This window comes from Antechinus flavipes, chromosome 2 (genome assembly GCF_016432865.1).
Source record: "Antechinus flavipes isolate AdamAnt ecotype Samford, QLD, Australia chromosome 2, AdamAnt_v2, whole genome shotgun sequence".
NCBI lineage: Eukaryota > Metazoa > Chordata > Mammalia > Dasyuromorphia > Dasyuridae > Antechinus > Antechinus flavipes.
The window spans coordinates 600920886-600944877 of record NC_067399.1 but is presented as its reverse complement, the minus strand read 5'-3'; the positions used below and the strand labels follow the sequence as shown (position 1 = coordinate 600944877).

Here is a 23992-nt window from a genome sequence, read left to right as displayed (position 1 = left end):
TACTAATAATAGCTAGCAGTTATAAGTACTTTGCAAAGAACTTTTAGATGATAAGCAATATTACATATTTTCAACATATCATATCTCATTTTATCCTCACAACAACCCTGGAAAGTAGGCAATATTATCTCTATTTTACAAATAAAAAAACTAAAGCAGACAGATGTTATGTGATTTGTCCAGTTTATACAACTAATAATTGCTTTAGGGTTGATTTGAATTCAAATTGTCCTAAAGTTAAGTCTAGCATTCCATCCATTGTACCACTTACAATACTCAAAGTAAGCTCAAGGAGATGTCAAAAGTATTACATATACAACTGTTGTATAATATATGTCAGTTGCTTGAACTAATAATGACTTGAAATGATATGGGAAATGAAAGTGGAGTTATACTCATTGGATGCATTAATACTTTAGGAAAATGGTTCTTTCAAAAGTTAATCAAATGTATTAAGGTAAGAAACAGACTTAGTGGTTTTCTCTCTTCAGATGGCTTTAAGGGACTCTTGTACACTTGGGGCAAAGTATTGTGATATTCATTACTATTTTTAAAGTTTCATTGTTCTTGAAAAATATGGGGAATTTTTTTTCCAGTTTACAGTGAGGAAATAGATGTATGATACATGAAACAAATTTTGGATATGGAGATCTAGGTAATTTTATGTTCAAAAATTTTGGTTTTTCTTCCTTGCTTTTCACTTATATCCAGGTCATTTCTCCATTTTATTTCCACAATATCTTGTGAATATATTTTCCTTTTTTTTCCTTTTACCAATTCAACCTTAGAATGGATGAAAGCACTCAAAACTGCATGCTGTTTAAATCAAATAATTTTTGTAATCAATAAACAATAGGACCATATACTCCATATAACTCTAGAGATGAGATCTGTTCTAAAAAACCATCTGCAAAAACTAGTCTATTTTCTACCCATATTTTCATCAAGGGTACCCTCAATATATATGTAGAACAGTTCCAAAGATATCACAAAGATAACACAATGGTCCCAAGTCCAGCACTCACTGATTTATTTTGGAGCTGTGTAGGTAACACTGTCAATGAAAATTTTCCATTATTATAAAATTATCTATTTTTTGAGATATCTTGAATATAAATTCCTTGTTATCTCAAAATTCTTTCAGCACAATATGAATTACTTGGCTAGATCAAATAGATTATCCTGTCATTCTCCTAAATTCTTTTCTACTTCCCCATGTAGCACATTAACAGTACAAACATATGGCTATTTTCATTGTCATCCCTCTTGTTAAAAAAAAGAGAGAGAGAGAGAGAGAGAGAGACATTAGGATGAACCTGTGAACTTGTCAAAATAGATTCTTCTTCCAAAACTACAAATTGCATTGCATCTACATCTTTTCATCCTGTGTGACTGTTATCCATGATCTCTCATGAGTTCTGCATGGGGCACCTATTCAACTTTCTGAGGACATACTATAAGGCTTTAATTCCTTGTAGGAATCAGGACAGCATATGAACTAATCATATATACTTTCTCTTGTTATATAAGTAGGTTATTTCATTTTCAAGTTTTTTTCAATCATATTTTTATATTTCTTCTTTTGTGGAATTTACATTACAATGTGTTATAGCATATTTCCATTATTTTTTTTGGTAACCCACAATTTTATGTCTTCAGAGACTCTAATATTTTATATCATATATTATAATATGATATATCGCAAATATCATTAAAAGAATAAACATATATTTTTCAAGGGATTCTGAAGGAGCCGTCTAATTGCCTAAAAGTGATCTTGCCAAATTTCTTACCCCTATTCAATTCCTAGAACATTTCACTGTCCATATACAAAGTCTGACAAAGGTCAGTGTGATAATGGGACAGTTCAGTGAGCAGTAGTGGAAGACAGTAAATAGTATCACTTCACATAACAGTGAGAAATAGTTGGAGGATAAAAAAATCAATCCAAATGTATATCTTAGTCCAAGAAATATGTGTTGTTCAATCACTTTTTTCCCTTGTTTATTTATCTGATTGAATTTCTTTTTTAATGGCTGTGAATTTTATTCAGGAAGACCTATAAATGTGGATTGATATAATCCACAATGTCATCTTAAAATAGAATGTAGGATCTCTTCATCTACTGGAATACCTCTTCTATTTGAACTCTGTATTGGATATTCTCTGTGATTCTTGGAAGCCTTTTTAGTGATAATATAATTCTCCATTTTAAAATTTAGCTCAGGTATTAATAATACTCAGAAGATTGTTAATGGTACCCCTCTTTTTCCTTTGACTAAGCAATGTTATTTGTTATTGTTCAATCATTTTAGCCATGTCTGATTCTTCATGACTCCATTTAGAGTTTTCTTGACAAGTATATTGGAGGGGTTTGCCTTTTCAACCTCCAGAAGAATCTTTCTGACTGCATGCCTGGCATCTTATCCACTTTGCCACTTAGGTGCCAGAAGTAATGCCATAAGATATTATTGTACTAATGAAAAACCTGGAGAAATCATTAACACAATTCAGTAGTATTTTGAATTCTCCCATCTTTTAGGCAATAATGTGACTATAGCATTTGTCTATTATAGAATATTTTAAAATATCTGGCTATTCCCTTCTTATATTTTCATCATTTTCACACAGATTTTGTAAGAAAAAAAAGTGGGCAAATGGATAAGGCAATTAATATTCTCTCATTTCAGGAACAATTTTAAGCATGATGTTTTCCCCCTTTATTTGGTAGCTTTCCCTCTTTCAGATGTTTTAAGAATTATTTTCTCTATGCCTCTAAGATTATGTCACATCAATCACAGATGTCATCTATATAGACTTTATTTGGTCCAGTTGTTCTTCCTGTTTTCACATCCTCAAGTAGCACATCAATAACTGCAATGTTGACATCCAGATGTGATAACTTCATTGTCACTAAAAAAGAAAATAGCTTGTCATTGAAACATTGTCAAATCTTTTCCCATTTTCATCTGTTATTCATTTTTAAAAGTTTATAGAGTGATATCAATTTATTCTCGTAGAAAACTTTTTGAAAATGATTTTATTAGTTTCTCAATTATTTTACGAAGTGATATTACTTATAACTATTCACCATCTACCATCACAGCTTTTTTCTAAATTGAACTGAAAACCAGTGTTGTCTTTGGTTGCCATTTATCTTCACTCAGAAAAGAAATCAAGTATTTGCTAACTGGACTAGTTTCTGGATATTCTGTTGTCTCTTATTATAAATAAGTTAAACTTCTCTTTAAAATGGTAAAAAAAAAAAAAAAAAACTTTTGCTTTTAGCTACTTGTTTTCCAGAGTCAATAGCTTGTTCAAATTGGTTTGCATGAAGCTGTCGTAACTTCATTCACTGTCACCTTATTTTCCCCCTTTTTCCTAATTTGCTGTTAATGCCGACCTTTGCTCTAACTAATCTATGATCTAACTTTGCCGAGAATATTCTGAAATGATTACTTTGTATGTAATCAGATATATCCCAATTGTAGTTAATTTCAATTTTTTTTATGATTGTTCTCTATTTTCAGCACATTTGAATTCTTCTTAAAGAAAGTGTTTGTCAAATACAGGCAAGATGCTTCTACCTTATCAACAAACTTTCATATATATATATATATATATATATATATATATATATATATATATATATATATATATATATATTACAGTGTCTGACACATAGCAGGTACTTGAAAAATGCTTGCTGACTGTTTCTTAATCCAAAATATTTATGTTCCATCTTATTTTTCACACTCCTCTTCAGTGCCCACCTTTGCATGGAAGAAGTTATCTTGTACGAGAGCACTTGCATTAGAAGGCTTTGTCAAGATTTTCACTGAAATTCTCTATTTCTTCATCCCCTACAGCAAAGTTAATGCATAAGCTGCAATTACCTTCACAGAAATCTCTCTTTATGCATGTTATCATCACTGAAAGGTAAGATAACTAAGAGACCTTTGATATAATGCTTTTTGATACACTTAGCTATATGAGGAAATTTAATTCACAAATATTTTTACTCACCTCTCTATGAATAATCTATAAGCTTTCATTCCATTTAACCACCAATTATTTATCTTCTACTTTCATTTATAACATTAACATCAATATCTATGTGATTCAATTTTTTAGTAGTATAACTCATTGGTTATTGAGTAAATATCTCACATTTAGATGGCCAATAGTAAAATTTACATTTACAGAAAAATTTTAAGTGCTATGATTCTTTTGTCACTCAACTAATGTTCCTGCAGGAGTAAAGAATAACAGATTTTTTGAAAAAAAATATTCTCCATTTCATGGATCACTGTGGCCAAAGAATTTATTTCTCAGTGACCAACATGAAGGTCACATGCCTCTCCCTAAGCTTATATATTATCTTTGGACAGGAATTATGATCTGTTATAGAGTTCATAGTCAAATTTTTTCCATCTTAAATTCTGCTGCTGTCATCTTCAAAAAACTATGATGAGGCATTGAAGTGACTCATTTATGGAGGATAATACAGATTCTAGAACAGAAAAAATAAATGAACTAATAAATGAATATGGTACAATTTTCCCTATATGTGTTTATATGTAATATACATGGAAAGAGAGAGAGACAGAGAGAGAGGGAGGGAGAGAGCACTTTCTAATGGAAAGCAACTATCCAAGCAAACTCCACTTCTTATTACACCTCTCTCCCATCTCCCTTGACAGGATGGAATAATAATAAGCAGGCACAGACCAATATGTTAAGGACATTATTGGAGTCCTGAGAGTCATATAAATTAAGACAACACCTTTAAATGCCATAATAGCCCTAAGCTTGCAAAACAAAGATGATAGCTAGCCCTTCCTTGCTTCCAAAGTAACACCAACATAGCTGTGCACCCTTGGATGTAGATGATTAATAGCGACTGCATTCTGAGAATTCAGGTAGTTTTTCCTGGTTTGGCTACCACTCAAGCTGTCCCTGCAGAGCCTAAGGATCGCAAAAGCAAAGAGGTATCCTTCTTGCTCCCCAAATGCTCTGGTTCATATTGCAGTATTTTGGGGAGCCCTAGATTGAAGGAGAAAACCACTATCCCTTTCAGATTCCTGGATTTACAACCAAGACCACTATTTCTACTTAGGAATCATAAACCAGCTTTCACTCCGTGCCTACAGGCTATTGGAACAGACTTTAATGGCTTCTCTCTAATGTTCAGGACCATTAGGAGAGAACAAATCAGAATGGAGATGAAAACCCAGTCAAAGGAGTCCCTTTGGGCAATCACAAAGTGAAAACTTTACTAAAGCTTGTAGTGAGAGGCACTAAATGTTGTGGGTTTCTGCAGTAGCTTCCAATAAGCAGGTTCAAGTTTCTGGAGAATAATTGAGCAGACAATTATGTGCAAATTTCTTTCCCCTTTTCTCATGATTGGGGCAGCAGAGTATAGGGGAGAAAAACCACTGGAAGTCAGGAGAGTTTGGCTTGAAGCCTGGCTCCACCAGTAACTAGTTATGTAATATTGAGTAAGTTACTTGCTCTAAGACTGAGATTCCTGCATCTGTAAAATGAGACCATATAAAACGATGACCTCTGACATCCAGTTCTATCATTCTCTGACTCAAATTTTTCACTCCTTGAGATAGACTTTTGATGGTGTTTCATGAATCCACCTGCTCCTTTGAAAGTTCTCCTCATGTCTAATTTAATTCAGATTTTCATATTATATTGTTGTGAAGTCACATGATAAAATTCAGTTTCTATCTTTTACCTATACACATATACACACACATATGGCTACCCATTCCCCTCTTTACATACACACTTTTAGAATCCCATCCAAAGGCCTTACTGCCTGTTTTCCTTATTCTGACTCTACAGCTTCATAATATCAGAAGAGCTTTAGATTTAGAAAGTACCTTAGTCATGTCTGAGATATGTCTCTCCCCTCCAGAACTCCCAGACTATCAAAGAAGACAAGACAATAATGCAAAAGTTTCACACATAGTATTCATTTACCATTCTGGACATCAATACACATTTATATATATTTATATATTATATGTATACACACACATATATATATATATATAATACGTTATATATATTATATATGTGTATATATAAATGTACATATATACACATTATATATATGTGTGTGTATATATGTATATATATACACACACATATATATAAAGACATACTGTCTTCTATTATGAATTAAGTAGTAAATGAAGAAGAGACCTAGAAGTTCAGAGGAAAGAAAATATATGGAACATTCTGGATAAGATGGAGTCTGAGGTGGCTTTGAAAGCAACAGTTGAATTTAAATCAGTGAAAAAGAGATAATCTGAATGATGAGTTAAGAACTCATAAAATTACCCTTGAGTTGGAGTAGTAGATGGCTTTTTTGACATTCTCAGTTACATTATTGCATTTTTGGTTCAATATTTTTCCATTGCTTTATTACCTCTAAGGAGCTTCTATTTACATTTCCCAGCTTTAAACTATGGTTTTGTTTGCAAAGTAATATCCTGACCTGTCAGTGTCATAATTTCCATATAGATCTTAAACTAGACTTAGAGGATTCCTGAAGAGGCAAGAGGTAGACTTTGTTCTCATCTTCTTTCCAGGATACCGCCAGGAAGTGTAGCTTTCCCATTCAGTGTCAAATCTTTAGAGCTGTTCCATTCATGTTTACTTCTTGTTGTTGCACTAGTTGATACCTGCTGTCAAGTTCTTCATATATTTCCTCAGTTCTCTTCTAACTACTTCAGCCATCTTGAGGTACTACTCTACTTATCTTCACTGTCAGATTTCCACATCTGAAATCCATTAAATGTTTAACTTTATCCTACATAGCATTCTGACCAGGACTCTCTGAAATATAGAAATTAGCTTCTACAAGGATAATTTTTATTATCAAGATTTTATAGTACATATTGTAACACAACAATGCCTATTCCATTCATAATTTTATTTCTTCAGAGATGAGTGTCTCCTATGAAAGACTGATTCACCTAAATATGTTCTTTGGAATCAATAAATGTCAAGGTGGAATGTAATTGTATTTAAAACAAAGTGTCTCATGCAGATGATCATGTCAAATATCTAATCCCCCAGACTTCATTTTAAGGTGCCTGAGGGCAGAATATAGCTTAGATATATTTGTATTCACACAGTTTTCATTTATCATTCTAGACATCAATATACATTCAATATATATTAAAATTGTAGCATTTTACAATTGGTGGGAAAAGGGCTCAGATACCATCTAGTTTAGCTTTTACCTCACCTAAAAAAGAATCAACACCATACTGGATAATTGTTTCCACAAATTCTGCAAATTTCACTAAAGTCTTATTCTAATGTTTTATTGCAGATGACAATAATCCATACTTCTCAAAGGCTATACTACTGGAGCACATGTTCTGTAGGAGAATCTTAATGGAAAAGTGGAGAGAATGCAGTATTTCAGGTCAGGAGAGCATAAGTTCAAATCCAATCTTAGATATTCAATAGCTATATGAGTTTTGGCAAGTTGGTTAATATCTCTGTGCCTCAGTTTCTTCATCTGTAAAATAGAAATAAATAATCTACCTCACAGGTTAGTTATGAGAATAAAATGAGATTGTGTTTGTAAAGAACTCTGCAAATCTTAACAAGCTACACAACCATTTTGGAGAGCAATCTGGAATTGTGTCCAAAGAGTTATTAAATTGCCTGCATGGTCTATTTCTGAAGGTAACCAGAGAAAAAAGGAAAACAACTTATATATTCTAAAATGTTTGTCACAACTCTCTTTGCTGTGTCAAAGAACTTTTAGTATCAGAAATTCATTTCCAGCTGCTGCTGAAGCCAATTCCCTTTGGTTTTTTAATACTCAGTGAAAATGGAAAAGAGATAATCACTATCATCTTCCATGTGACTAGTCCTCATATATGTGAAGACTATTAAATTATCCCTTAATCCATTCTTAATCATTTGAACTCCTTTATGTTTTTCTTCTAGTTAGCAAAGAACATCTAATAGCATCACCTTGACATATCAAATTGTCTGAGTTCAGTTTGTACAATGGGGATTTCCACCAACATCTATTGATAGGTATAAGCTTCATCCTCTAAAATAATTCCCTCTCTATAAATCAATGGCAGAATGGAAAGCAACTCATCCATGAACTGAAACAGTAGTTTGTTTTAAAAGCAGCACAGTTACTAAGGACTAACATTTTTATTAGTTAAAGAATCATTCATAGCAACAAACAAACAAAATTCAGGACAGTTGCCAAGACTTTTGTGAGTCCTATGTGGGTCATAAAAGGAATAATCTTTATGATAAGTTGAGATAACATATCCACAAGTTATGAGACTGATTATTTTTCTAGTAGTTATCATGAGGAAACATCAATTCTTGGAATTTTCTATACAGTTAACTTTTTACAATGCTAAATAATATTTCAAAAGAAGAAGATATTTCACTAATCACAGAAGCAAAAGGCTTCCAGGGGAGAAGAAGAACAGAGTCATACATACATTTATTCTAGCATCCATCTAAGGTCTTTGATTGAAAGAACTCAAGAGAATAAATATATTTAAAAGAGAAATGTGCCCAGTATATTCTGTATGATTAGGAATTAATATATATATACCCTATCAAAAGTCTCACACTGAATAAATAAATAGTACACATAGTATATATGTGTCTATATAAATACATATATACATACATATATGTATATAAATATATTTGTGTGTATATGTGTCTACATAAACACACATATACATACATATATGAATATATACTGCATACATCATATCTATATAGATGTGTATAAGTCCATTTACACATATATATGTATACATAGGTGTGTACACAATTTTCCACACCCAAAGTCCCTCACCTTTTCAAATAATAAATTGTTTACTTTCTTAATTAGGGCCAAATTTTAATTTCCTACCTTTCATAACCAATTTTCATTGTTGTTGTTGTTCTTCCTATTTACATAGTGGTAGTCATTGCTTATATTTTTCCTAATTCTTCTTACTTCAATTTACATGAGTTTACAAAAATCTTCCCATGTTTCTCTATATTATTCATATTCATGATGTTAAATTATATTCATATTTCAAATTTGATTTAGCCATTCAGTCAGGCAGCTAAATGGTGTGGTATATAAAGTGCTAGGACAGAAGTCAAGAAGACTCATCTTCCTGAGTTCAATCTAGTCCCCAATGCTAATCAACTACTCGATTCTGGCAAATCACTAAATATTGTCTGCCTGTCTTTCCCCAACTGTAAAATTAGCTGGAAGAGGAAATGACAAACTGCTTCAATATCTTTAATAAGAAAACTCATGTGGGAGACCCCACAGAAAGTCATTTATGACCGAACTTTATGATTGAATAACCAAGGAATTGAGTTTCAAAAAGACATTATTCATTAAACAGAGTGGGGGGGAAGGGTACTATATGCAAGAAAATTTTCTAAAGATGTTTTAAGAATTATTTCAGCAGATTAATGTTTTAAAATGGCTTAATTAAAAGTTGATAATGATAATTAACTAATTCTACTATAAAGAAGCAGTATGGTTTAGTGAATAGGGAGTTAACCTTGAATACAAAAAGCACACTGGAATCTTTGAGTCTCATTTTTGATAAGTACAAACTGTGTGATCCTGGGCAAATCATTAAACCCCTCTGGGCTCTAGGAAGTACATTTGATGTTACAATGTACATTTGCAATGATAAGCTAAGAAGAGGTAATTCAATAAAGGGAATTTCCTCACCTGAGAGTACCCTAAATAAATGAAATCGCATGTCAAATGAAGTGAGCAGATCCAGGAGAACAACATATACACTAACAGCATGATTATGTGGTGGTCAACCATGATAGTCTTAGCTCTTTTCAGCAATTTGGTGGTCTAGGACAATTCCAATAGATTTGGGATAGAAAATGCCATCTACACCAAGAGAAGGTATTATGGATACTGAATGTGGATCAAAACATAGTATTTTAACCCCTTTTGGGGGTTTGTTTCCTTTTTTGTTTCCTATGTTTTCTTCCCTTTTGTGCTGATTTTTCTTGCACATCACAAATATTAAAAACATATTTAAATGTATTGGACATATTTAACCTATATTGGATTGCTTGCTGTCTTGGGGAAGGAGATGGTAGGAAGGGGAAGGAAAAAAATTTGGAACACAAAATCTTACAGAAATGACTATTGGAAACTATCTTTACATGTATTTGGAAAAATAAAACACAATTGAGAAAAAAAAATACAAGTCCAATCCCAATTACACATAATCCATATCAGAATATTCCCTTCATTATTATCACTTGCAACCTATCCATGTCTTCTTATCCTGTTCAATCCTTGACCCCTACATTCTTGCAAATATTCTTTAAATGATTCTGCAAACATAGAGGATCTTCCCCGTAATCATTTAATATTTCATGGCTACAACTGCAATGATCTGACTGGTCATCTGTTATCCCCTGCTTTTGGCACAGGGAGAAGGATCATACGTTATCCCTGACCTCCTGCTCAATAACAGCAACCCAATAACAGTAGATAACCAATGTCACGGGACAGAAATTTCAAAGATTTGGCCTTTGGTCATCAGTGGTGGAAATGTCAGTTGCAGGACAGGGGAAGAAAAGAAAATAAGAACTGAGACTTCAAGACATATCAGACAGAAAGTCCCCTGCATGAGATTAAGCTACTTTGGTCTACAAAGCATATTGTGTCTGTTTCCCACAAGTCATTTGTTAATAAAATGGTGAATATAAAATTTTCATTTTAAAAATATGAGCTGATTATTTATGGGAATCTTTAAGTTAATTTTTTGGTAAAATGAAAAAATAATCTTGTAATATAAAGAAATTTCCATTGATTTTTTTTAATTTATTTCCAATATTTCTAGATCTCACTTTTAGTGAAATGTGCCAGAATGAATTAATTTTGGTGTTTGAATTTCATTAAATAATTTTAACATATTAAAGAGATAGTCCTATACTAAAAGGGCACAAATTTTTTCTTTATAAATAGAAAAATGTTTTTAATGAGTTAAACTGCAGAAAACTAGTCTGATATCTATAGACTGCAGAATATTCATACCAAAAGAAATCTGAGAAGGGGAGAGAAGGGGGGACAAATAAAAATTAAGTGTAGATTGAAAAAATCTCCATTTCAACTATTCTCAAAACCCTTTGATCCAGTGATACCATTGTTTATGTCAAAGGCATAAAAAGGAAGAAAGAACCTATTTGTAACAGCTCTTTGTGGTGGCTAAGAATTTGAAATCAAAGGGATACCCATCAATTGGGGAATGATTAAACAAGTTGTGGTATATATTTGTAATGGAATATTATTGTAGTGTAAGAAATGGCAAGCCACATGATTTCCAAAAACCTTAGACTTACATGGATTGATACATAGCGAAGTGAACAAAACCACGAGAACAGTGTTTACAATGACAGCAATATTGTTCTGTGAAAAACTATGAATGACTTAGCTATTCTCAGCAATACAATGATTCAAAACAATCTCAAAGGACTAATAATGAAGCATACTATCCAGTTCCAGAGAAAGAACTGATATTGACTGAATACAGTCTGAAGCATACTATTTTTCACTTTTTTTCATTTTTCTTTTATTCAAGTCTTCTTGTAACAAATGACCAATATGAAATGTTTTACATAATTGCATATGCATAACCTATATATAATTGCCTACTAACTCAGGGAGTTGAAAAGGAGAGAAGAGAAATAGTACTTGGTATTCAAAACTTTAAATAAAATATTTTTAAAAGAAAAAAAAGAAAAATCTCCATTTTCCAAATGAACTCGATAATTAAGTGCTTAATAAAGCTGAAAACATGTATCATTATGGAAAGAATTCCCTAGTTGAAGAGAAAAGAAAAGGAAAAAACTGGAAGATTGGTAGCAATTGGGTTTAGACCAGCATTTTATACCATGTACCACAATAAGCTCAAAACAGATCTATGACCTGAATAAATATTTAAAAGCATTAAAAACACTCCAAATACATAAATAGTTTATATTGTATGTGTATATATGCACATATATATGTACACACACACACACAAATATATATATATATACATACACACACACATATATAAACAGATAGGTATAGGTGCCAGTATGTATATGCAATGCTCCTCACTCAAAGTCCATCAGCTCTTTAAAGAGGTAAGGAAAATGCATTTTGTTCTCTCTCCTATGGGGCTATTTGATTATTATAATTATACAACCTGCATATACAATTTTTGTTGTTGTTGTTGCCGTTCTTTCTATTTATATTGTTGTAGTCATTGATTGCATTTATTCCTGGTTTTTCTTACTTCAATTTCTAGGAATTCACCTAAGTTGTTCAATGCTTTTCTATATTCTTCATATTCATCATTTTAGTTATATTCCATTCTATTCGTATTTCACATTTGGTTTAACCATTTCCCAATCAATACACATCTATTTTGTTAGGAAGAAAGGAAGGAAGGAAGGAAAGAAAGAAAGGGGGAAGGAGGGAGAGAGGGAGGGAGGAAGAAAGGAAGGAAGGAAGAAACATTTTAATGTTTCTTCCCTTTTGTTCTGATTTTTCTTGCACATCACAAATATTAAAAACATATATAGTTAACAATGGGATATTTGGTTCCTAGAGTATGAATGCTTGAATTACTTTTTAGCATTAATACAAATTGCTTTCCATAATGACTGGACATTTAAAGCACAGCTCCAATAATAGTGCATTAAGAATATCTGTATTTTCATCACTGCAAAACTGATAATTCCCAAATTTTGTCATTCTGGCCAATTTTCTAGTTATTAGATGAAATTTCAGAGTTGTGATTTGCATTTATCATTATTATTAATGATTTTGTATATCATTTCAAATGTTATTTATACTTTGATACTCTTTTCTTAAGAACGATTTGTTCTTGTTGCTTCATCATTTTTTCAGAGGAGAGGTCTTATACTTTTGTATTAGTTCCCAATAAATTTTGGGTAGCGATATCTTTTAGAGATGTTTTGATTCAAAAATTCCCTTCTATCTCATTAAGAGCTTCCATTTTTTTCTACTTACATGATTTGATTTATGTAAAAGCTTTTCAATTTTCATTAATAAGATCTACCTAGTTTGTCTTTTTTGATCATTTCTGTACATTAGGAAATTTTCCTTAGAAGTAACTGTGAAATATACTTGATAAGCTGATAGAGTTCATGTATGATAATATTATGTCATTGTATAAATACAAGTACACTAACTCATTATTATTAGAGCTGTGCATTACTCTAAACATTATGGGAAATTTGCAATAATGCTAAGAAAGTGATTCAGATATCCCATTGTTAAGATTATATCCCCATGGCATTCAATGACAGAAAAAAAGTACAATAGCAGCATAGTTTTAGAAGTAAAGACCTTGAAAAAATTATCATCCCAGGATGAAAAAGACTAAATCAATTGTGATATATGAATAGGATGTAATAATACCACATTATAAGTAACGATGAATGTGAGGAATACAGAGAAACATGGGAAGACTTATGTGAACTCTTGCTAGTGGAAGAAGCATACAAGCAATGACTGAAACAATGTAAATGGAAAGAACAGCAACAATAGAAATTGGATGTGAAAGGAAGGAAATTATAGCAATCAATCTTGAACCCAAATAAGAAAAGAAACAATGTATCTTCCTCCTTTCTTTGAAGAGGTGAGGGCCTCAATTGGAAAACATTGCATATATTGACAGATGCTATTAATTTATTGGTTAGTTTTACTGGTTTGCCTTTCTTCTTTTATTCTTGGCTTTCTGGAAAGGAGAAGGAAGAGGAAGGGGAGAGGAAGAGAAGATTGTAACATTACTAAAAGTGAAAAGAAAAGAAAATCTTCATTTCCATACCTTCTATCTATGAACTCCTAGCATCTCAAAATTAGGGTTAGAAGATTAGAAATTTCAAACCAATTTCCTCATTTTGTAGAGGAAGGAATAATTCTGAGAGAGAAGTAATTTGCCAAGAGTCACACAGCAAGTCGGGAGGCAGAGCCTGAAGTAGAGTGAGTCTCCTGAATCCTAAGCCACGTGCTAGTTACAATTTTATAACTGCCTTCAAAATGAAGTCTAACCTTTACAATAACTCAGCATTTCTGTTTGAGATTATTACTCTTCTAAGTTTTTTTATATTTATGTTACATAAATAAGGAGGTTTTTGAAAGGGGGAAATAGAGACAGCATTGTACATGAAGAACAGTGACAAATAAGAGGTTCAATCAAAGGACCCAAATTTTCAAGCCAGCTCTGCCATTCACTACTTACTTGTTCTGTCTTGAGTAAGTAACTTATTTGGATATTAGCCACCTTAAATGTATTAAAGATTATTTGGAGAATATATTCTAAAGTTTCTTCTAGCTCTTAAAAATACAAACTCCTTTGATTCTGCTAAAATGATAGAGGCTACAAGCAGAAAAAAGTGATGATGGTTTATTATTTGAAATGATAAGATATTGTCATTTCTAGTAGATTTCACCACTAGCTACTAAAAGAAGCAGGAAAACCCATTCACAAAAGCGATTATCTGCATAAATCTCATTTGCCTTTGTAGAATGCAAATCTTGGTTATAATCAGCTGCTGTTCATTGACATTTAGATCTCAGGGTAAAGTTGGCCCCCAAATACTATTGTGAGTTATGCTCATCTGCATTTCGAAGTTAAAAGTACAACTGGGGATAATTGGTTCGATCAGGGATTACTAATGAGTTGTGGATGTTTTTGTTCCAATCATTAAGATTGGTAGACTTAGCTCATTAGAACATGAGGCTGTTTTGCTACAAGCTACTTTTTCTCACTGACTGCTTAGTGAACAAAGTCCAGGGTTGGTTTTGGAATTTTCAAACCAAAGTCACAGGATGAAAAATGTCATAAAAGTGTGTTTTATCATATGATTTAACGTGGATTAGGAATCAAAAGTCTGAGGCTTCTTCCAGAAACAGCTCTGCCACAGGGAAGCACTTAGACAGGGAAAGACTTTGGGCAAAGCCCCTCACCTCTTAATTTCCTGATCTTTAAAATAATACTTGCACTGCTCTACTCAGGGGGTTTTTTATGAAAGATCACCTGGGGAGCACCTTCTTCACATCACCTCACTCTACCTTCCAGTTCCACTGGACATTTCAAACTTCATCTTGGGGACCTATAATCTTAATTGCTAAGAGTTTGCCTTATTCTGGAAAGATCCACATCAAATCCACATTACCATTCCTGAAGAGTAAACCAATGATTCCATGTACCATCTAGGCAAATTCCCAGACTAAAATACCCTTACCCTGGCCACTATTCCCTTCTATATTCTGACATATATTAGAGTGTATATATTCCTCAAGGGATTTATATACATGAAAAATTAACTTTTCATTCATTCATATATTTACCTTGTACTAGGTAAGGTGTTATTATTAATGGTTCACCGTCTCCAATTTTTTTTAGCCATCCCCATTCTTGATTATTCAAAACTGAATATATCTCCACCATCCAAAACTGCCAGATTCTATTAAAAATGATTACCTTCTGGTAGCCCGATTTGTTACAGGTTATACTATTTCTATATTTGGCCCATGCCGATTAATATAGTGTTTCTCCTACTACATACTTCAGAGCCAGAAAAGACCCAGAAGGGATGTTAGAGGTCATGTGCTCACATTTCTTTCTTTCTTTCTTTCTTTCTTTTTTTGAGAGGTAAGAAAACTGAAGCCCAGACATTGAGTGACTTGTCTAAGCCCTCCCACTTAGTAGAGCCAATAATATATCTCAGACTGGAACCTGGATCTCCTGAGTCTTAATGCAGTACTCTTGCAATTCTTTAAATATTTACCTCATCAAGACCTTTACAGAGACTGCAGGTTTTTAGAGTGGAAAACCCCTCAGAGAGCAACTAGTCATTTTCCAAGTTTATGCTGAGTATTTTCAAAGGGAAAAGGAAAGCAGCAGTTGTTCTGAAAGCCTTGGCATTATGGGAATTTGTCTTACCTGCTTAAGAAAATGTAATTTAAGGTTCTTCTGGGATACACAGTTTTCAAGAGGTTGTCATTAAATTGTTTTAGTCATGTGACTTTCAGTCTTTGTGACTTCATTTGAGGTTTCTTGGCAAAACACTGGAATAGTTTGCCACTTCCTTGCTCCTTTCACAGATGAGGAACTGGGACAAAGAGGAAACTGACTTGCCTGAGATCACATAGCTAGTAAGTGCCTGATACTAGGTTTAAATTCAAAGATGAGACTTTGGGAAACAGGCTTGGCTCTATTCACTGTACCACCTATGTGCCCACCTATGAAATAGGGCCCCCTATTTCAAAGTACGTGAACTAAGAACTGAGTAATGAATCTCATGATGTGGCTACATGTATTCAAATTCATACAATTTGGGCATCATAATTATGTAAAATATGGTGATTGCTTTCAGCCTAATGGAAATATGTAGTATAAATTCAAATAATAGAACTACTTCAAGAAGCTCATTATTTGTACTAATTGGGACCTAACAGTAGTCCCTAATTGCTTACACACTGAGCCTTTCAGAATCAGATTTTGTCAGGTTGTTTATTCTCATTCCTGGAAATTGAGATAACAAGGATGGGATGGGAAATAGTGGAGTCAAAAGACTGGAATTTGGATGCTGACTTTACTATTACATTTCCCCTCTCTGGGCCTCAGTTTCTTCATCTGCAAAGTGGAACTGGACTCAATAACCTCTAAGATTTTATGTCAATTCTCAACTTATAAACCTATGATTAGAAATTAATCCATTAATCATAAACATGCACATGAATTTAGCCACTATCCTTGCCCTAAGTATAAGCCCTCCTAAAGCAGAGGAGAATACAAAGGGAGTAAGCATATATTAAAAAACTACTATGTATACATTTTGCTTTGTTCCTGTATATAGCTAGCTTCCTATATATTTGTTTTCATGTTGTAGATTATAAAGGGATTTGAGAATAGAGACCATCGTTTGTCTTTTTTGCTATGTCCCTAGCATTAAACACAGTACTTGGCACAAAGTAGGTGTTTAATAAACTGATTGATTCTACTTGCCAATCACCATATAACTTACAGACATTATCTCAGATGATCCTCAGAACAACTCTATGAACTATGTTAAATTGAACTAAACTCAGTTTGTTCCTATCCACTTTTCAAACAGCAAGGAGAGGTTGCCCTTTGAGAGTTGAGGGGCCACAAGTATCACATATGACTACAAAATTCCATTAAATTTAAGAGCATTAAATCTTCAACACCATGGCATGACCTCACCCAAGGTTTCATCTCTAAACAGAAAAAGTAAGCCTTCATTGATAAATGCTCATTAATATGAGGAAGTTTGAAGGAAGACTAGCTGCCTGAATGGGTTTAATGTTACTATCTTTCAGGAAATATAAGGCATACAAAATCTTAATAGATAAAATGGTAAATCCATTGATAGACTGTTTTTTTTTTTTGGTACAAGATTCATATCACAACATCTGGGGAGAAAACTGAAAGCAGATTTGCAAATGGAATTTCAGATGACTTAATACTGCTTCCCATGGAGCATTTGAGCATCCCTAATTCCCAAAAGATCAAACTAAAAGGTCAAAGGAATAGTAAACTTAAGGCTACTTTGATTCAACTGACATGCAGACATTCAATACATATTTCTCTATCATACAATACTTTATCGGTTTCATCCAATGAAGATTAATTAAGCAGGAAAAACAAAAGGAAATACTAAGAATTTTTATTTAATTAAAATGAAATTACAACCTTTTAGTTCCTGTTTTTAATGTAAGGAAGATGGGGAGGGAGCAGGGAAAAGCGTTTTTTAAAGATTTAGCACAGGCAGTAAGATCAGATGGAAAGTTCTCTTTTCTTGTTGCCAGTGAATGAGACTAGTGTTAGAATTGAAGAAGGAAGACGAGGAGGGATTTCCTTGCATCTGGGAGAGTTCATTGCCCTCTCTGGATGCTGGGGATAAATACTCAGGGTAAATTTCATCCCTCACCAAAAAAGAATTTAAGACCAGAACATTTCATTTCTATGCCAGTGCACTGCAAATGAAAGATATTAGTTGAAGTTATCTACAAGAAATAAAATTCTCTGGATATTATGTTTTTGACATTTTACAGCAAAAGGGGAGAAGAATAGATAGAGAGATGTGAGTATACTGGAGTGCTGGAAAAACACTAACTCCTGAAAGTTCACTCATTTCTAGTTGATCATTTTCTAAGATTATGCACTTAAAATAGAAGCAGAAAGTAAACTACAGGTTGAAGGGAAACATTGGAGCAACAGGAAACTCTGCAGGGGGTAGTGGTGTTTTGGCTACATTTCCTGGAAGCAAAAATCCAGTTCTGGGAAGGTTGACATGACGGTTTACTGCCTAATGGGGGAGCGTTGCACAGGTAGTGGGATGTGACTTGCCATGTGTTTGGTCATCTGAGATTGACCAGTTTTGCTATGCCACAGTTGCTGAGGAAGCTCCCGGAGCTCATCGATGAAAGGTCTAGGCATTCAATAGTTTGCTGTAGCCTAGATAAATGAGCTAAACACAATCAGGGTTCTGGTGAAAATTTAAGAAACTCCAAGGAGGTCAACGCCAGAAATGACCTATTCCTCTCCCTAAGGTTTCCCTGACACTGCATTGAGCTGAGTCAAAGAGCACCTGAAAAGCCCAAGTCACTCTTCAGTTATCATCTGATTTTTCTTCTGTTTCCCTTTCACTTAGACCACTGCACAATAATTCCCCCATGAACTTCAGAGACTTCAAAGTCCACAGGCACGGGTGACCAATGGAGGAATTGTTTCTTAACTGGCAACAGTTTTCCTTGCTGAAAAACGTCTCCAAACCCCTCAAAAACAAAAACAAAACCCTATGTCAAAGGGCTTTTTTTGGAAACACAGATTAAGAAGAGTAGACAGTAACAACACAGACATACAGAAATGCAGATACGGACACAGTCAACCTCTGGCAGGGAACTAATTCATCTCCATCTGCGTGTTTTATTTTGTTTTGTTTTAAATTTGTTCTAAAATCACAGACCTTCAGGAATGAAAACTGAGAGACTAAACCTTTCATTCCGAGACAAAAGCCTTCATCTCGCTGCGATATCCCTTTGCAGATCTTGCTCATTCAGCGTAAGTGAGCAATAGGACAGAGACCAAGTGCGCTAAAATCCGAGTTGGACCAGTATCTCCAAGTGTCTTGTGGAAGCAGGGATAACCGAAGATGCCAGTATCTCCAAGAGTCTTGTGGAAGCAAGAATAGCAGGAGATAGAATCACTGCGTTCAGCCTCCATCTGCCTCCCTTGGAGAGCCCCCAGCCAGGACGAGGACGTGCTGATCTCAGCTGTGGAAGCCCTAGTTCTGACTCAGTTTACCCCTGAGCACACGTGCATGCAGCACTTACACACATACACACTCATACACACATATAAACCCACACACAGGAGCTCAGGGTTCCAGAGAAAGCAAAGTACCCAAGACTCTTAGTAATTCTCTAAACACCCCAAGAGTAGAAAGCGGACACCCAAGAGACACTCCGGGACCAGGGCTGGTAACGGTGGGAAGAAAGTTGAGCCTTAGACCCAGGTTGCGTTCATCCCTCCACGCCCTACCCACGTTTACCAGGTACTTACACAAAGACCCCAAAAAGGAGTACTCGGACCCCGATCTCGATGGCCAGATCCCGCATGGTGAGTCGGAGTGTTGAGCCAAACCCAAGCAGTGCGCCCCTTTCCCGCAACTGGACCTCACACCAAGCTACCCCTCTCTTTAAAAGAAACCGGTCGGAGACTGAGCCGCACCACGGACTTGGATGGGGAGGTGGGGGGGTAGGGGGGAAGGAGGGAGGAGAGAGAGGGGGCAGGGCTCAGCCTAAACCAGCGGCCCTCCAAAGAGCCCCCAGTGAGGAGAGCTCGCCCTGCCCCTCCTCCTCGCCCATTTCCCAGCAGCGGACCCAGCAGCCTCTGGAGCCGCAGCTGGAGCCGCCTCGGGTAGCTGCCTGGAGGGGCAGGCGCTCTCCCAGGTAGCGGAGCTGCTGGCGGCGGCGCCGCGGTCCCCGCTGCTGCTGCTACTGCTGCCGCTGCTGCCTCTCCTGCTGCTGCTGCTCCCTCTTACTCTGGATTCGCCTGCGCCCAAGCGCGGAGGCCGGTGGGGGGAGGGCTGCCTCTCTCTCCCTCGCCGTCAATTGGAAAAATAACTTCTTGTCTTCCGCAGCTGTGATTTATTTATCTGGAGAGGGGAAAATCCAGGGATGCCTCTGTCTCCGGAGCTTTCAATTCTTTTCCCTGGCTAGTTTGGCTGGCGGATCAATCCTTCCCTCCCCAGAGAAACAAATAAGCTCTCTTTTCTCTTTACCGGTCTCTCTTAAAACGTGAGAGAGAGACACACAGAGACATAGAGACAGAGTTTTGTCGATTTGGAGTCCAGACACTACACACTGGCTGTTTCCTGTGCTTTCATATTATTTGTCACTCCCACAACTCTAGCACCTTAAATTCATCCCTTTTTGCCCTTCTGCCAAGATTATCTCTTCAAAAAACAACTTCTTGCCTCTTGCACTTTCCATATCAGAGAATAGACTGGGCTAAGAATTGGGGGTGGGCAGCATTCCCTACTGTCTTGAAAACGCTAGCATGCTAACGTAAAAAATGCAATCTAGATTCCCCTTCCCCCCACCTCCAACTCTCAAACTGCTAAGGTTTTGTTTGTTTGTTTTTTCCCCGAACTAGGTATTCCTTGTGCTTTCTAAGGAAGGATATCATATCAAACAAGGAGGCACTAAGCAAAACCTAGTTGCTTCCAAATGAAGTTCATATGATTTGAATTCACTGGTGGATGAGTATCAAAGAGCTTGTCACCAACTAAAGAGAGGCCTGGAACGTTGGGATGAATTCTCAGAATTATCTGAAGTCCATCACTTGTCATATCCTCACCAGGTTATAAATTCAGAATAGAGGCCTAAATTCCTACCTACTTTACACTAGTAGGATTTTAAAAGAGGACAGAGAAAGGACCCAGAACTCTACTACTTGATCTTGACCTAAATGGGTATGGGAACTTAAGTGACTTTCCTTTTCTGGGTCTCAGTTTCCTCTTCTGTAACATAAAAGTGTTGTATATGATATTCTTTAAAGTCCCTACCATGTCTAACATTCTGTATTTTTTTCCAATTGGAATTGTACACTTCTCACTAACTGACCCAAGTGTCAAAGTTATTATTAATCAAATACTAATATGAAAAAAAACTAACCAGTTACTCTTCATTGAGTATCATTTCTGAAGTGGGATGCTGTGGGTAAATAAAAAATGTGAGATATCTTTACCAAAGGTAAATACAGTCCAGATCTCTCTGTCCTCTCTCTCTCTTACCCTCTTTCCCCCTCCCTATCCCTGAGATTCTCTCTCTCTCTCTCTCTCTCTCTCTCTCTCTCTCTCTCTCTCTCTCTCTCTCTCTCTCTCTCTCTCTTTCTCTCTCTCTCTCTCTCTTTCTCTCTCCATCTTTCCATCTGTCTCTCTCTCTCACACACACACACATATGTCACTGTCAAGCAATGTGTGTTATGTCAAATAATTTGTACAAAGTGATACTAAAATTATTCTTGGAGTTAGGAGACTTACTGTCTAGTCCTTGTTCTGCCATTAATAGATATGTGGCCTTTGACAAGTGACCTTCCTAAGCTATAGTTTCTCATCTTTAGAATGTAAAATTTTAAACTAAATAATATTTCTGAGTCTTTCCAGCCTGAAAAGTCTATGGTCCCATGTATTGAAATAACTAGATAATTTCAGGTAGCAGTGATTAACATACATATTTAAAAGCTGATTAATCCTCTCCTGAACTAATTACAATAACTGTTTTACTAGTATACCTAATTCTCTTCTCCCCCAGCTTCACATTCATCCTGGACATTCTACAATATTAATTTCCTACAGTAATTCCATCATGCTATTCTTCTGGCATTGAAGACCCTCAAGAATATGGCCTCAACTTTTCTTTCCAGCCTATTCTTCTACTCTTCTTCTTCACTTACCCCACACTCCAGCTGTATTGGAATATTATCTATCCTCCAAATAAACCCTAAATTTTCCTACCTCTATGCTTATTCCCACAGGCAGAAATGTCATCCCTCTGCATCTCTAGCTTTCATAATCCTACCCATCCTTTAGATATTGAATACCACGTCCTTCAGTGAACCTTGTTGATCTCTTCTAAAAAGAAGCATTTTCTCTCCTCTAAAAAGTTATAAAATATTTTAATACTTTCTCATGACAGTTTTTTAGATTACCTGCAGATTTAATATGATATCTATGTTGTGTGGAGTTTTTTGTTTTGTTTTGTTTGTTTTAGTAAATGTCTTATTCTCTCCACTAAATGGTAAACTTCTTATGGGTAAAGACTTTGTATAACTTATACTTCATTGCAATTCATTAGTTGACAATCTTTGTCTAATGATATCATAATGTTATGGTTAAGGTATTGTGTATTCAATACCTTGATCCAATATGGCTGTTTGGTTCATTATGAGGTCAGAAGATTCTAACACAGGTTGAGCACAAATAGACCATTTGAACATTTGGGAGGGAGATGTTTCTAGATCTGTGCAACTCATGTTACCTTTGTGTACAATTCTGCATTGTTCAGAGAGTACAGTGCCTCACTGCTGGATAGTCCTGTGCCAACAATGAAGTTTCACAATTGATACTAACATTTTTTCAGAGAAACTTTCAGAGTGTCTTTGTACCCTTCCTCTGAGTTTGATGTAAAAATATTGTATGCACCATAACAAAGCTCACAAGAGCTTCCATATAATAGATAGTAGCTGAATATTTCTTGAATTGAATTGAAGAATTCAGTTGAATTGAAGACATATATTTAGGTTAGGCCTAAAACAATGAATAAAATTCAGATAGGAAGGAAATATTCCAGGTAAAGAAAATAGCACAAATCAAGATTCTAAGATCTAAATGCACAGGATGTAGAACATTGAATAGACTAGTCTACCTGTAATATAGGGGGTCAATGGAATTGTGGGAGAAAAAGCTAGAAAGACATGCTTGAAAATGGTCAAATAATTTGGGCCATAAATTATCATGTTTCTCACAATCACAGAAGTTGAGAGTTGGAAGGGATCAACATGTATACCTCTAGTCCAATCCATACTCAAAAAGGAATTACTACTAAAGCATCCATGGGAAGTGGTCATGTTGCCTCTGCTTGAAATCTTCCAGTACCAAGCAATACACTATGCCCCAAGATATTCTATTCCATTTTGTGATAGGTCTGTAAGGGAGTATTATCTGAAATCACAAATAAAATAAATAAATAAAACAAAGATGCATAAATATTTCTCTTTCTAACTTCTACTCCCAATCCCGGTTTACTCTTTGGGGACTAATAGAACCACACTAATCTTACCTCCTTCAAATATTTGAGCACAATAATCCTGATGACTTTAGTCATTGTTTCAGCCAGTCAAGATGTCTAAGTCTTACAGATGATTATCATGACTGATTTAATGTTCTTTAAAGACAACTAGATGTGGTGCAGTTCAAATCAAACCCTCAGACACTTATTAGCTATGTTATTGAGGGGCAGGTCACTTAACCTCTAGAAGGTTTTGTTTCCCTATATATAAACTCCATAATGGAATTAGGATAATAACAGCTTCCAAGATTGTTGTGATGATCAAATGATCATCTTAAAAAATCAAATATTTGTAAAATAATTAGCACAATGTTTAGCACAAAGTAGGCAGTTAATAAAGGCCCCCTTGCTTTTTCCCTCCTTTGAAAGTCTGGCTTATCAGTGTTTTGCCTAAACTTGGTACCCAATACTAAACAGAAAACTCCAAATGTGGCTTTATTAAGGCAGAATACAGAGAAACAATCACCTTATTCCTAGAACCTCCAAATAATGCACCCCCAGATTGCATTAGCTTTTTGGGGGGTCCATATC

At 35.1% G+C, this 23992-nt stretch overlaps 1 protein-coding gene across 1 annotated transcript in view; it reads right to left on the bottom strand.

The window, feature by feature from the left end:
* PLPP4 (phospholipid phosphatase 4) overlaps window positions 1-20397 on the bottom strand; it is a 191451-nt gene extending 171054 nt beyond the window's left edge. The window contains exon 1 of the mRNA XM_051981554.1: window positions 19671-20397. Coding sequence (XP_051837514.1) covers window positions 19671-19726 — 56 coding nt within the window. The 5' untranslated portion in view covers window positions 19727-20397. The remainder of the gene's footprint in view (window positions 1-19670) is intronic.
* Window positions 20398-23992: the final 3595 nt, after the last annotated feature.